The sequence below is a fragment of the Cavia porcellus genome, unplaced genomic scaffold, assembly GCF_034190915.1.
Source record: "Cavia porcellus strain 051 isolate PalLab524CR breed Dunkin Hartley unplaced genomic scaffold, mCavPor4.1 scaffold_9, whole genome shotgun sequence".
Lineage (NCBI taxonomy): Eukaryota > Metazoa > Chordata > Mammalia > Rodentia > Caviidae > Cavia > Cavia porcellus.
Genome location: NW_026947492.1, coordinates 7569302 through 7583027, shown reverse-complemented (window position 1 = coordinate 7583027; position 13726 = coordinate 7569302). Strand labels below are relative to the sequence as shown.

Here is a 13726-nt window from a genome sequence, read left to right as displayed (position 1 = left end):
CAGGATACAGTTACTCGATGAGAAAAATCACATATCCATGAAGACTGATCTCAAGCCTTGATTCCAGCCATCACAGTGTCAAATTATTTCTCAATCTGGAACCCCACTCAGACATGGGAGGCCCGGGGAAATCAAACATCCTTGTTCTCTCTTACGGATAGCCAGTAAAGATTCTCGAAACCAGGAGACTGTGGTTCCAATAAACAATTCAAGATGACAGTAGAAGCATCATCAGGGCCCTAATTCATTTATTGGCTAATTGCTGTTCCTTGCTTTGGTCTTTAACCATGTGCGTGCACATCTGTGGTCATTGGTCCTTGGTGTTTACTGTTGACGCGTTAGTCAGCAGCTCTCCAGCTTTCTGCATTTTAGCTCCCACTCACGTCTTCTTCTGCTGACATCCTCTGGTCATAATCACTGCTCTAATGTCTCATTTGCTGAATTATATCGCAGCGGTTCAGTTGGAGTGGTGCCTTTGGAACCCCCGGATCCCCATCTGTCTCCCCCACCTCCGCTCTCTTCTTCCAATTGTTTTTTCCCCTCTGCTGCCTGCACACCACTTCGGCTGATGATGGCCATAAAGCAAGTTGCCATCTCTGTACCGCTTTGCACAGAGGCCATCAGACAGTCACGGTGCTTTACCCCTTCATCTTTCAGGTACATACTTCACTCATGAAGCCAAAGGAGCCGATGACGCAGCAGACGCAGACACAGCTATAATCAATGCAGAAGGAGGACAGAACAACTCTGAAGAAAAGAAAGAGTACTTCATCTAGATCAGCCTTTTTGTTTCAATGAGGTGTCCAGCTGGCCCTATTTAGATGATAAAGAGACAGTGATACTGGAACTTGCGAGAAACCCGTGTGTTTTTTATGAATGGGTGGAAAGTTGCGACTGGAAGGCTTGGGATTTGCTGTGTAAAACAATGTTCTTTGGAAAGTACTCACTGCTGTTTGACACCTCTTTTTATTTGTTTGTTTGCTTGTTTTAATTTTTATTTTTTCTTACCAAGTCAAACTTGGATACTTGGGTTTAGTTTTTGGTAGAATGCAGAAAATTCTGTGCCTTGTTTTTTTTTTTGTTTGTTTATTTGTTGTGGGTTTTTTTTTTTTTTCCCTCTTCGTGAGCATTTATTTTTCCCAAACAAATTTTGGATTTTTTTTTTTTTTTCCCAAAATCTCCCATTTTGGAATTTACCTGCTGGGATTCCTTAGATTCTTCTCCCCGTTTCTGTTACTGTTTTGACTTTCTTTCATTTATTTTTGAGGTAACTGCTTTCTGTTCCAAGTTCAGTTTCATAAAAGGAGAACCAGCACAGTTTAGATTTCATAGTTCAGAATTTAGTGTATCCATAATGCATTTTTCTCTGTTGTCGTAAAGATTTGGGTGAACAAACTGAAACTCTTTGCTGCTGCCCATGTTTCAAATACTTAGAGCAGTGAAGACTAGCAAATTAGACTGTGATTCAGAAATGTTCTGTTTGCTGTGGAACTACATTACTGTACAGGGTTATCTGCAAGTGAGGTGTGTCACAATGAGATTGAATCTGTCTTTAATTCCGTGTCTGTAGACGGCTCAGTATAGATACCCCACGCTGTCCAGAAAGCTTTGGGGCGGGAAGGATCCCTCCTTTCTAATGCCCTAAACAGACCTGACAGGTGAGGTCTGTTCCTTTTATAGAAGTGGACAAATTTGAGTTGCCACAGGAGGGGAAGCAGGGAGGGGGGAAGACAGTTCTGCTCTGGTTCTTTCTGTTCCAAATGATTCCTTCCACCTTTCCCAATCGGCCTGACTTCTCACTAATTCGTAGGAAAAAGCAAGTCCAGGTATCGTGTGAATGACAGAATGGGACAGGGGTTGTTATTGTTTTATGTTTTGGTTTTTTTTTCCTTTGTGCTTAGTTAGGAAGGCAGTAGGAGGTGGCCTGCATGTACTGTATATTACAGACATTTGTCATGCTGGGATTTCCAACTCCAGTCTGTGTGAAACTTTCATCCCTCCCGGTCTGGCTGACAAAGGAAAGAGGTAGAGAAGACGGGCCGGTATTGTGCTCACACTGGCCTGCTGTCCGTCTCAGTTCTCGAAAGGTCAGAGCAGAGGTGGAAAGAACAGCATGTAGGGGTTTTCAGTTACTTAATCAAAACTCAAATGTGAGTGTTTTTATCTTTTTACCTTTCATACACTAGCCTTGGCCTCTTTCCTCAGCCTTAAGAACCATCTGCCAAAAAATTACTGATCTCGCATGATGGCAGCCATAGTGCATAGCTACTAAAATAAGTTACCTTGGACATATCTTAGATGGGAGCCTCGGGAACGGGAGAGTCGAGTGTCCATTTGCATTTTTTAAGGCACTGTGGGGATTTCCACTGAAACTTCTAGGAACTCTAGAAGTAGTCCTGAAGGACGAAAGCTAAACTCTTATGTCTTGGTAAGGCTCCAGACTCCAGATAACAGTCCCTATGGAAAGATGGCATCAAAAGAGATAGTTCTATATAAATATATATATATAAATATATATTATATAACATTTTCAGTGAGTAATTTTGGATTTTGCAAGGTGCATTTTTACTATTGTTACATTATGTGGAAAACTTACGCTGATTTATTTAAGGGGAAAAAAGTGTCAACTCTTTGTTATTTGAAAGTGTGTTTATTTTTCTTGTCTTTATTTTAACCTTTGATAGAACCATTGCAATATGGGGGCCTTTTGGGAACGGACTGGTATGTAAAAGAAAATCCATTATCGAGCAGCATTTTGTTTACCCCTCTCCTATCCCTAGGCACTTAATCAAGACAAAAAGCCACAACGAACACCCCTTTTTCAAATGAATTTTATAACGTGCAGCTCTATTCCGAGCCCTTAGCACCCATCCTGACCATAGTGTAACCATGTTGAAGGGTGAGATCCATTTAGCATGTTGTTGAAAGATTTTTTCAGTTGTTGTTTTTAGAAAAAGAAAAAAAAAAAAAAAACAAAGACAAAAAACAACCATTGCTCACAGAATTGGCATCTCATTTTTGGAAGCTCCCATCTTCCTGTTTTGAGACGTGTACAGTAGTGCAGTGTTCCTGATGTAACTTTATGGCTTACAATGTTGACATGTCTCAGGTTCATGTGTTCCGATTGGTGTTTTCCGTCTCAGGTAGATTGCAAAGTGTAGGCCCCACGCATTGGAAAAAAAGAATAAAACAAAGCAAAAACAGGAAATTACGGATTTTAGTTGTATATTGGTTTATGTATTTTTCTTAAGTATACAGTGCACTGTTTGAAATGTATTGTTGAGTATTACTTTGTACAGGTTGATCACTTTTTTTAGAGTGAAGAAAGAACAAACTTGTTTTTTTGTGTTTTTTAAAGGAATATAAAATAATGAAGGATGTATAACTGATGCCAAATAAGCTTGTTCTTTAGTCACACCGATGTCTTACTCTTCCCTCTAGGCCAGTTCTGTTTTTAAGGTGTACATGGGCAATGTTACAGTGTAAGAAACTCCATATCCATATGTTCCCATTCGCATTTTGTATTGGTTCATGTATACCATTTTTACAAAAAAAAAGAAAAAAAAGAAGTACTATAAAATATCTGTCTTCTTAATAAAAAAGTTAATGTTACAAAGTGATCCTTAATCTCTCCATGGAGTTCTTCCGGACGCCTCCACCCAGGGCCACGCTTCCTCCTTAGGACCTGGTGCCGGCCCCGGCCCGGCCCGGCCCGGCCCGGAGCAGCCGTGCTGGGACCGACCTGGCTGTGCTGGCTTTCTCGGGACCGTGTTCTCTCCTTCTGCTCACCCTTCCCGTCCTCGTCCTCTTCTGCCCTCTCAGCGGACAGGCGAGCCAGGTGCCGGGCTGGACGGCGGCGCCTCCGGTGGACTCGCTGATCTGTGCAGGTGTGCGGGACAGCAGCTGGCCCCAGGGACAGGCCCAGCCTCGGATTCACCTCCCTGCCCGCCGCCCCCACCCCTTTCACCCACCACCCCACCCACTCCCCTGTGTCGCCTGCTCCACCTGTCTCTTCCTTTGGGATTCTGTGTCTAAACGGTTCATTCCGCCTTCTTCATTTAAAGTTCTCTCTCCTTTCACAAAAGGAAGACGTGAGAGCCTGGACCGGCTTGGCTGCCTTGTTCTCCCTTGCTGTTTAGGTTGCTGGCACTTCCAGGCCTGGGTGGCCGGCAGGATTCGGTCACTTGTCATCGTCCTTGACTTGCAGGCCGAAGGGGACTATGCCTACACTTCATGGTGGCTGATATTAGAAATGCAGATAACGTTTGCCCCGTCTGCGAGTGCCCTTTCCACCGCTCACCCACTGTGGTTGAGTTCCCCCTTCTCTCTCAGTCAGTAGATGGGAAGGGCTCAGCAGGGACAGAAAAGGTAAGCCCCAGAAAAGCTAGACCTGTACCTTCCGTTGTCCTGCTGCAGCCTGGCTTGGTGTCTTGCCTGTCTGGGTGTTTAAATTCTTTTCGCCCTGGGAGGCCAGCGAAGATAGCAGTTAATTACACCACGAGGAAACATGAAGTGAGGCTCGCTTATGCCTGCCACACCCAGGGGTGGGAGGAGTCCGGAGGGTCATTATAAATTTCTGGGGGAACGGAGATGAGTGGGCATTGGGAGCCATGCAGGACTAGAGTGGTTTTGTGGAAAAGGAGGGTCATCAGCCTGCCAGCGTGTATGAAGTCACCTCTCCCAGCGGTGGCTGCCTCAGAGTCCAGCCAAGACAGCCTTTGACAAGGGGCAGAGAGCAGTGAGAATGCAAACTCATCGTACTTGTATAGATCAAGATCCACATAGGCGATTTGGGGGGAGAGCTTCAAAGTGCAGTCCACCTCGGATTAAATCCCTGACCCACCATTTATTAGCTGTGAGACTGCAGACAAGTCGCCCAGCCCTCCTGACCTTGGTCTCCTACTCTAAGACAGGGATGGCCATAACCTCAGAAGTTGTTAAAGAAGTTGCAGGCTGGGGGTGTGGCTCCGAGGGAGATGGTAGAGTGCATGTTTAGCATGCAAGAGGTTCTGGATTCAATCTCCAGCACACACATACAAAAACCATCAGTGCTTAGGAAGTAAGGCTCCAGACAAAATAACCCTGTTACGTGTTCATCAGAAAATAGGATAGAGGCAAATGATGATTAAAAAGAACCTTACCAGTAGCTATGAGAAAGTTTTTACTGAGTGGGACCTCTGGGGTCTTCTGCATGTGGACACATTGTGCCCTACAAACCTTGTCACGGAACTTTTAGTGACCCCTCTCTTCCTCATCACTATTCAGTGACATGCATGTTCCAAGCCATGTGCCGTGCAATGCGTGTGATGCCCCCACCCATCTCCCTATCACCTGTAGCATGAAGCTCCAGACTCAGCTGTAACCTGCAGAGAAGGGACCCCAGCAGGTCACTGAACTGAGACCGATGTAAGGTGGCAATTTGTCCCTTGAGCTCCACGAGGTATGCAAATGAGAGGTGCCAAATGCAGCGCTGGTAGAAGCTTGATAAATCTCTTGGTCCTTCCAAAATGCATGAGAGTGACAACGGTCCTCACTTCCTGCAGAGAATTTTCACAATGTTTTGGCCTGGTTGCATTCTCCAAATACATCACCTGGAACCCCAAAGTGATATGCAAGTGATAACTGGCACAATCTTTCACTGTCCTCTGTCTACATGAAATGTAATTCTTGTACTGCTGTACATGTGCTCCACAAAGCAATGTCCCTTTGATTCTGCCATCCAGAACCTTAAACCAGCCATGCGATCACCACGCGGCAGGTAGAAAAGCCCTGCGTAAGTGAAGCGTTTGTGCTCCGTTACATTTTGCCTCAGACTAGTCCACCTGTTTGCTGGAGTGCCAGATGCACAGCGCTAGGAAGAGTTGGCAGCCACGTTTCTTAGAGCAGAACTGATACAGCTACACATAGTTCAGAAACTGTTCCAAAATGAAGCCCTTGGGTCTCCTGACCCACTGTGCAGTGGAAGAAGAAGGGATTCTTGGCTGTCATCCAGGTGACCTAGTGGCCAATGCATGAAGGCCAGCAGTATAGGTAGCTTTCAGGCTGGCCTTGAAGAAAATCAGCGGACCCACCCTGAGTTCAGTGTCTTGGGTTCCATCATTCTTAAGGACCTGCTGAACCACACACTTGTCCCCTTCTGGGGAATGGTGACATTTTTAATAATGGCCAAGTAAACCCCAAGGTAACATTGTCATCATAGAAGAGGCTTCACAATGTGGTGTGACGTGCTAGAAAATTCAGGCCACAGTTTGCCGCATTTGAGCTTATCTCTAAATCTTGATTTGTACTTACGCTCCCGCTCCCATAAGTACAGGGAGCCTCAGGGTGCATTGCGTCCACCATAGGCTCCTGTTACAGATGGTAGAGAGGGCGGTGGGCACAAGGGTGATCGGAGCCTGAAAGCAATCTGTTTTCAGGTGGTCTAATCCTCAGTGTCCTGGCTCTTTGGTACATGGGAGAATGTATTTGCTTTGTGTTTTCTTTTTTATGTTTTGATCTTCCATTCCCAAGCACCCATAAAATATGCACTGCTCCTGGCGGTCAGTGCCGGCAACTACAACTCAAATTTGCATATTGAAATATGAATTAATTCCAAAGAGGAACCTGACTTCAAGTCTGCTGCATCTTCTGTCACGCACATGCATGCCTCTCCGTGCTTCCCATTTCATTCCCCCTAAAGCTTTGAAGTGTTAAGGTGAGGGGCAGATCAACGCGGGCTGTGGTCCCAGGACATCCGCGGCTGCCCTCTGAATGTGCACAGGCTCGCAGTCATATTTCAGACGTGCCTGCCTTAAATCTTCCCTAAGTGCTATCTTCTCAGGTTAATTAATCACCAGGCTTAAACTTGCTGTTACCAGCAGGAAGTCCATCCTGAAGTCAGCAATGTTACGATTGCATCTTCTAATACTGTTTATCCTGCATTAGTGTTTACTTAGGGGGAAAATTGATCCGTAATTGATATTTCAGTCTTCCAGAGCTGGTGTTGGAAGAGCCTAATGCAAGCCTTTAATAGCAAGCAAATATTTAAATCCCTTAATGGTTGCTGAATATTGAAACGTGTGACTTTATTACTCTTTTTTGGTTCTCTCTGTAGTTGTGTATTTCATCGTTTAAACTTGCAACGGATTCTGGCAGGCTCCAGTCTAGCTAATCCACAAAAGCTGTTTGCCCAGACACAGCAGTCCTGATTAAAAAGTATTGCTATGGAAGGGAATCTTCTGCACTAATCAGTCTCTGTTAGCTAGTGATGAAATTACTATCCATCTCTCTCTCTTTCTCTCCCTCTCTCTAGGCCTGTTTTCTCTAACCTCTCCCAGAATAAAGTGATGGGGGCAGCTATAGTGTTGCAATTAGGAACGTGAATCCTTTATCGTTTGGACGAGGAAGGGAAAATGCCATTACTGTCAACTGAAATGTCCTACTTGGGTTTTTCGCTCCTACTTCCCTGCCAAAGCCCATTGCTGCCGCTGAAAGTGTGTAACATTCACAGCTGTTCTCGATGGCTTGATTCTTAACACAGCCAGAAATGTAGCCTGGGAGATGCTTAAGACAGTTTATGGAAAATAATAGATTTCCTTGCAGAAACACCAGTGCATCGAGAAGGGCTTGGAGTCACCAATTTCCTCCCTTTCTGGCTTCAGTCACAAAGCCTTTTGCTAAAACATGCAGGCCCTCTTGAATTCTCTGTGTTTTCCTGGTTGGTTCCTATCAGCACCCACAAGTCTCTGGCTCTGGCGCCCTTTGTCTCACCACTCACCCGCAGCAGCCGTGGGATCTGAGAAGCAGCAGTGCCTGCAGAAGAGGAAGGAAGAGAACGCTGCCAAATACAGAAGAGCTCCCGGGACGCCAGCTGCTGACCGCTAAGAGCAGGTCCACCACCGGGGTGCTCCAGAGACAAGACAGCTGTGTTGGAGGTCACCACTGCCATCAGCATGAGGGTGGGGTCCTCCCGTCCCCATGCAGCACCCCCTTAGCGAGGCTGGCTTCAGCCCGGAAGCCCGCACACCATCACCACGCCCTGGCTTTCTCAACCCAGCCCTTAGTTAGGGACCACTGGGTGTGACACTCCCTTTGATAGGTCAAGGAGTGGCTTCGAAGTCTCAAATGTTGGCTGCAAGAAAGAAGCCACCGCAGGGTTGCAGCTCTCAGACTGTTTATTCAAATGCACTTCAAAAGCCATGTATCTCCCCAATGGTGCCTGCAAAGCAAGGTAGAGAGCCCCGCTTTCCGCACTGGCCACATCTCTCTCCCTTCTGCTGTAGCTGCAGCCATGCATACCCCCAGCCGAGTCCCACCACTCCCCCACTGTTTTCCTCCTCAGCTTCTAAATGGAAGCCATTAATCATACTAAATTGTGCAATGATTCCAAGATAGGGAGAATGCTGATGGCAAAAATCATTCTCCTTTGTTGTGCCAGGCAGGCAAAAGGCAGAAGTATTAGCTCGCTGCCCTGCCTGGCTTCTTGCAAATGCTGACCATGTGTTTGCCCACGCAGCTGCCTCTATGCGCACAGCTTATTTTAGCATTGGTCTCGGGCATCCCAACTGTTGACAGAAAACAAGGCGCCCATCTACTTCTTTCTGATTGTGAGGACTGCTGGGAAGACTTGTAACTGGGGCACGCCCCTCCCCTGCAGTCTTTCCATCTCAAGGTCCTCAGAACCAGGGAGGGCTAGTGCGGGCTCTCCACAGAAAACCCAAGGTGGGCTCAGATGGAGTGAGCTGGTAAAGTAGGCTGTGCCCCCTCCCCACCCACACACACTTCTGCCAGCTGGGTTGCAGAAGCAGCCAGGTGTGGGTACCAAGGAGGCTTTTTGCCTTTCAGAATTTGATGTGTGCTTCGCTTTCGACAAGCCTCTTTGTAAGCCACCCCTTCTGAATTAGAATCATTTTCCAAAAGCTCTTAAGCTATGATTAATGCCAGGGCTGTTTTTAACAATCATCCTGCCAGTCTTAAGCTGTAGTCATTTTCAATAATTTGGAGTGCTCAAAGGCAAGCCAGGAGTTTGTTGACAACAAAACCCACAAGAGCACAGCCAGGCCGCCACAAAAGATGGAAAAGCAAAGGGACCATTTGGGCTTAGCTGGCTTTCTGCTCCCAGAGTTGCACCACTAAAAGTTTGATTGAATGCTCACAATGCATTAAGGATCCAACTGTGAACATGGCTTGGCGAGGGGGCTGCCAGCCTGCCTTTTGTGGGAACAAATGAGCAGCATGTTTGGAGGGCTCCTGGTTTATTTATGGACATGTGCACTTCATTCATGCCATCCCAAACTAGAGCGCTCTCATTTGTCTTCCCTGTGCCAACACTGAAGACTAAGAAGTGCCATTGCTTTGCTGTGGGGCTGTTTACTTGCCACAAATGCCGAGCAAGTCTCTGGCCAAATTTTGGGATTCCTTCCCCGTGGATGGGCCCAGCCATCTCCTCAGCCATGTGTACTAAACTTGTCCCTCTAGTCTTGGTGGTTGCATGCTAGAGTGTCCATCTGTTTGAAAAGCCCAAATTAAAGGAAGCTATGCAATGTCCACGATTTGACTTCGGATGGCTCTTACTTGTAGCTCATGACTTCCCCTGGCAGGAAAGGGTCAGGCCTGGGTGACAGGAGTTTAACCCAAGGAATTTGGCGTGATGGATAGATATTTGTGTCTCAATTCAACCCTGCCACCGCACTAGCTGTCATGTAGGGTGTGTTGTTAGCCAGGGAGAATACAGACTTGTGGTTACAGCTGGTAACTTTCTTTAGCTGACTTCCAATAAACTCCCTTCAACTATGAGTCACAACAAGATTCCCAGTTCCGGCCTCAACGCTGCGACCTTAGTGATATCAATCACATCTCTCCCTCTGCCCCCTCCCCACTCCCTTTTCCTCCTCCCCCTTCTCTCTCTACTTCAAGCTCTTTCTTTTGAAGCAAAATAGCAGACTACTAGTGGCTGCTCTTTAGAGCATTATTTCTATCTTAGCCAAGGCTGCCCCAAACAAATACCATAATGTACCAGAGACTCTGCAAGTCCCCAGTTTACCCTTCTCATAAGAGCATTGCTAGGTTTTTTTGGCAACTTCTGAAAGGCATCAGTGGGACATCCTCCTGCCTAGCATGGCGTATGCAAGGTCATGAAATACGGGGGAAATGCACTTCCTGCTTCCCTTCTTTTTCTTTTCTGAGTTAACAGCATCATCAGCCCAAACCAGAAGCCGCGGTGCCCTTCTCATCCCCTCTTCTACTTCCTTCCAACTGGCTGCCAGCCCCCGCCCACTGTCCTTAATGCTTCTCAAGCTTGACCCAAACTCATCACTGCCATGGCATTTGCCTCATCCTGGCCCGGAGAGGAGCCTTCGGCCAGAGGAGTGTAACATCCTCTTTCCTGGCTTCCCTGTCCCTGTCCCCCAGCCCATTATCAGTCCTAAACCAAGTGTGCCATGTCTCTCCCCTGCATGGAAACCACCCCGGGCTGACATTTGACTGCAGAATAAACCCAAATCCTAACAGCCTGCATCAGCTCAGTCCGGGCCTTCAGGCTCACCCTGTGAAACCGCACCCCTCATGCCCAGACCCCGAGCTTCACCCTGTAACCCAGGAGCTCTGTTTCAGCACCATCCACACCTCTGTGCCTTGGAGTACTCAGGGGCTATCTTTCTCCCTTGAGGTGGATTCAGGTTGTTTCTGTGTTTTTTCGGTCCCTCATACTTGCCTCTCAATTTGTGTCCTTATCCCTTATCTAGACTGTTTGTTTACCTACCTGTCTCCCTCAATAACACAGGAAATTTCTTGAGCGTAAAGACTAGATCTGACCCAGCTCTGTATCTCCAAAGCCAAGAGCAGTAGCTGGCTCTTTGCTCAATAAATTATGGAAAAATGAGATTTTTTTTTCATCTATAGTTGGATGGGTCTTTCATCTGCTCATCACTTTCCTAGAAATATCCTGGTAAGACCTGGCCTTTTCTCACTAGAAGTTTTAAAGTTTCTCAAACTCCCTCTCCTGCTGTTAGATTTTCACTCTGGCTGAATTTTGATTTTGTTTCTTTTTGTCATGGCCAGTGTTATTTTTTCCTATCCGTGACTTGGTAGGATGTTTTACCCATGAAGGTCCGTGTATACACCAAAAATCTTTACAGGATCTGTGAACACATTTGAGACCCAGAAAGAAAAAATGGAAGTTCCAAATTCCAGGGAAGACCAGTAAACTGTCAGATCAGACTAATTAGATGTTTCATTAACTGTATAAAATCATAGCGCTGTCAACTAGCCCGCAAACTGCAACCAAGCTGGTAAATAATCAGGTATAAAATATATTCACTGCAGGGTTGTCATGTATTCGATACAGTGCGGAACAGCGCCTCTGGGCATTGAAACTGTAGGCCCTGCAAAAGTTTTAAAACTGCTCTATCCTTTCTGGCTCTCTCCCCTTCTGCTGTCTGAATCTTAAGCCCAGCCCTGAGCTCATAGCACAGGTTCTGAAGGGACAAGACCTGCCTAGTGGGCAGCCCAGAGGATTTCCTGAGCCATTACCTCCCTCCTGGAAGGCTGACACTTCTCCAGAACCTGACAAATGCACTTTAGAGGCTCAGGATGGAAACCTGAGCTGCTCCCAATCTGCATAGAGCATTTTAGACTCTCATTAGCGGCTAATTCTTGTGGGTTGAGCAGCGGCAATCTGCAGAGATGTCTGACCTGCACCCCCAGCTTCCAATCTGTCCAGCAAATTGTTGGGGTGGACACCCTGGTTCTTGAAGGGCAGGTGGCTCTCTGACCTGCTGCTGTTTTGCAGCTTTGGGTTTTTGTTTTGGTGTGTGGGAGGAGAAGGAGAGCTGGTGGTGATGAGCTCCAACTCCAGGAGCCCGCATTCATGAGCAGTATTTCCAGCTGTGCCTCTGATTCAGCCGGTGACCTTGGGCAAATCGCTTCCTCCCTTGGCTGGCTCTCCATCTACAAAGAGCTTCCATCTCAAATTGTTTGGAGTTATTTGTTTGTAAAGTGCTTTGACATCTCAGATCTAAAGTACAGTAAAGAGCAAAAAAATATTGCTGTTGTTTCATTTGAAATCCCAAATAAAATGTGTTGCTTGCTCTTGAGTTGAAAATTTAAAAGCTTGTAATAATTGATAACTAATTCCACTGTAGCTTTATGGTGTCCTCGCCATCCTGGGATCGTCTACTTTTTACCCTTTTTCTTTAAAAATAAATAAAGGCTCTTTTGTGAAGAACAGCTTTTATTTGGTAAATAATTTTGACTTGCGTAATTACTTCTGTGACTTTTCTTAACTTCCCTCAAGCTGAAGAAGCCTCGCTCCGGCCCCCACCCCTGACTTCCATCCTGGAGCTCCCTTAAGTAATTGTGCAATTAGGAAGAAGTGGCTGGAGCATCGGGTTTGTCCGTATTTTAAGTTGGGAGTCTGACTTTGACTCCCCATTGCTTGAGTGGGTGAGCCAGCCCGTTATTAAAAAAACAATTATGCTGTTAAAAAATCAGGAGCTCCACAAGTGAAGAGCATCGATTGGAAAGAGCTGGTCAGTTATCACCAGAAGGTCCTGACAACACACTAATAGGTTTTTCTGAAGATCCAATCAAATTTTCTAGACAGAGACTTGAGGTGTTCCACATGGGATAATGCTTGTCCTGGGCAGTATTGATTTCAGCGTGTGGTGCTCCCTCTCTCCCCTCCTACAGGATCACCCTCTTCTGCTCTCTTTGTAATAAAGACTTGAGCTTTGTATTCCATGTTAACAGTACAGCGGGAGGGGCTTCAGAGGTCCCCCTGCCCTTGACTCGGCCCCCCTGGACTACTTTTGTTCCTAGAAATTTAAACTTAGGTCGGCATCACAGCTCCTGCTCAGCTTCTCCCTGACCTTGGGGGTTTTATTCTCATGGCTGCTGCCATCCCAGGCAGTGACCCCTTGCAGAAGGGGCTCAGAAAGCAGCTCAGGTACAGAGATTTCCAGTGCCCACACCCTCAAGCAAATGCCCCAAGCAAGGAGAGGGTGCTGTCTTATGCACACTTTGAGGGTAACACAGGGGGACATGGGAGTGTGGGTGGTGGGGAGACAGAAGGCTACAGACTCAGTGTACTGACTGTTCACTTCCCAAGGGTGTCAGATCAAAGGGGTGCATGAGGACACAGATCCAGCCCACCCTCTGCTAGCCAAGCTTGTGTCCTGACACCAAGCTGAATCTTCTTAATGTGGGATTTGATTTTCAAGGAATTTCTAATTCACACAAAGACCATTGGTGGCCTGGAAAGAAGCAGCAGAAACAGCCTCCAGGATGCTGAGTAATTCTGCTGCTGTGCCCTGCTGAGTTTGTGCCTTGGTCATTCCCACAAGCATCCCAGGGATGATAACCATGCCAGGAACATAAGACGCTTCCTGCCGTTCTATGATCGTTCATATTTCCATCATAGCCTTGGGTCAGCTTCCTGTACCTAGTAGGCGGGTGGTCACCTCACCCACCCAAACTCTTTGCCAGTTCCTCTCCCTGGAGACACTCGGCAGGGCCTAGACAGGATGCACCTGGCACATCTTTGCTCATACACTCTCTCTCTCTCTCCTCCTGCCATCTTTGAAGAGCATGGCTTTGATAGGGGATACAGGTTCAAATCCCAGCTTCGCTTAATGAAAGTCTACCTGGGGCAAATCTCCAAGCTTGTTTCTTCATGCCTAAAATATCCACCTCACACAAGACTGTGGAGAGCATACAGGTAAAAATGTGGTGTTGCTACACAGATGTTAGC

General features: G+C 46.6%; 1 protein-coding gene across 11 annotated transcripts in view; it reads left to right on the top strand.

Annotated features, from left to right (window-relative positions):
* Window positions 1–12204, top strand: part of Cadm1 (cell adhesion molecule 1) — a 327909-nt gene extending 315705 nt beyond the window's left edge. For 10 of the 11 annotated variants that reach the window (XM_063255806.1, XM_063255804.1, XM_063255803.1 and 7 more), the window contains one exon: window positions 658–3620. In XM_063255806.1, coding sequence (XP_063111876.1) covers window positions 658–776 — 119 coding nt within the window. In that variant the 3' untranslated portion in view covers window positions 777–3620. Of the gene's footprint in view, window positions 1–657; window positions 3621–7711 lie in introns of those variants that run through there. The other variant, XM_063255805.1, reaches the window with a different exon arrangement.
* The last annotated feature ends 1522 nt before the right edge of the window (window positions 12205–13726 follow it).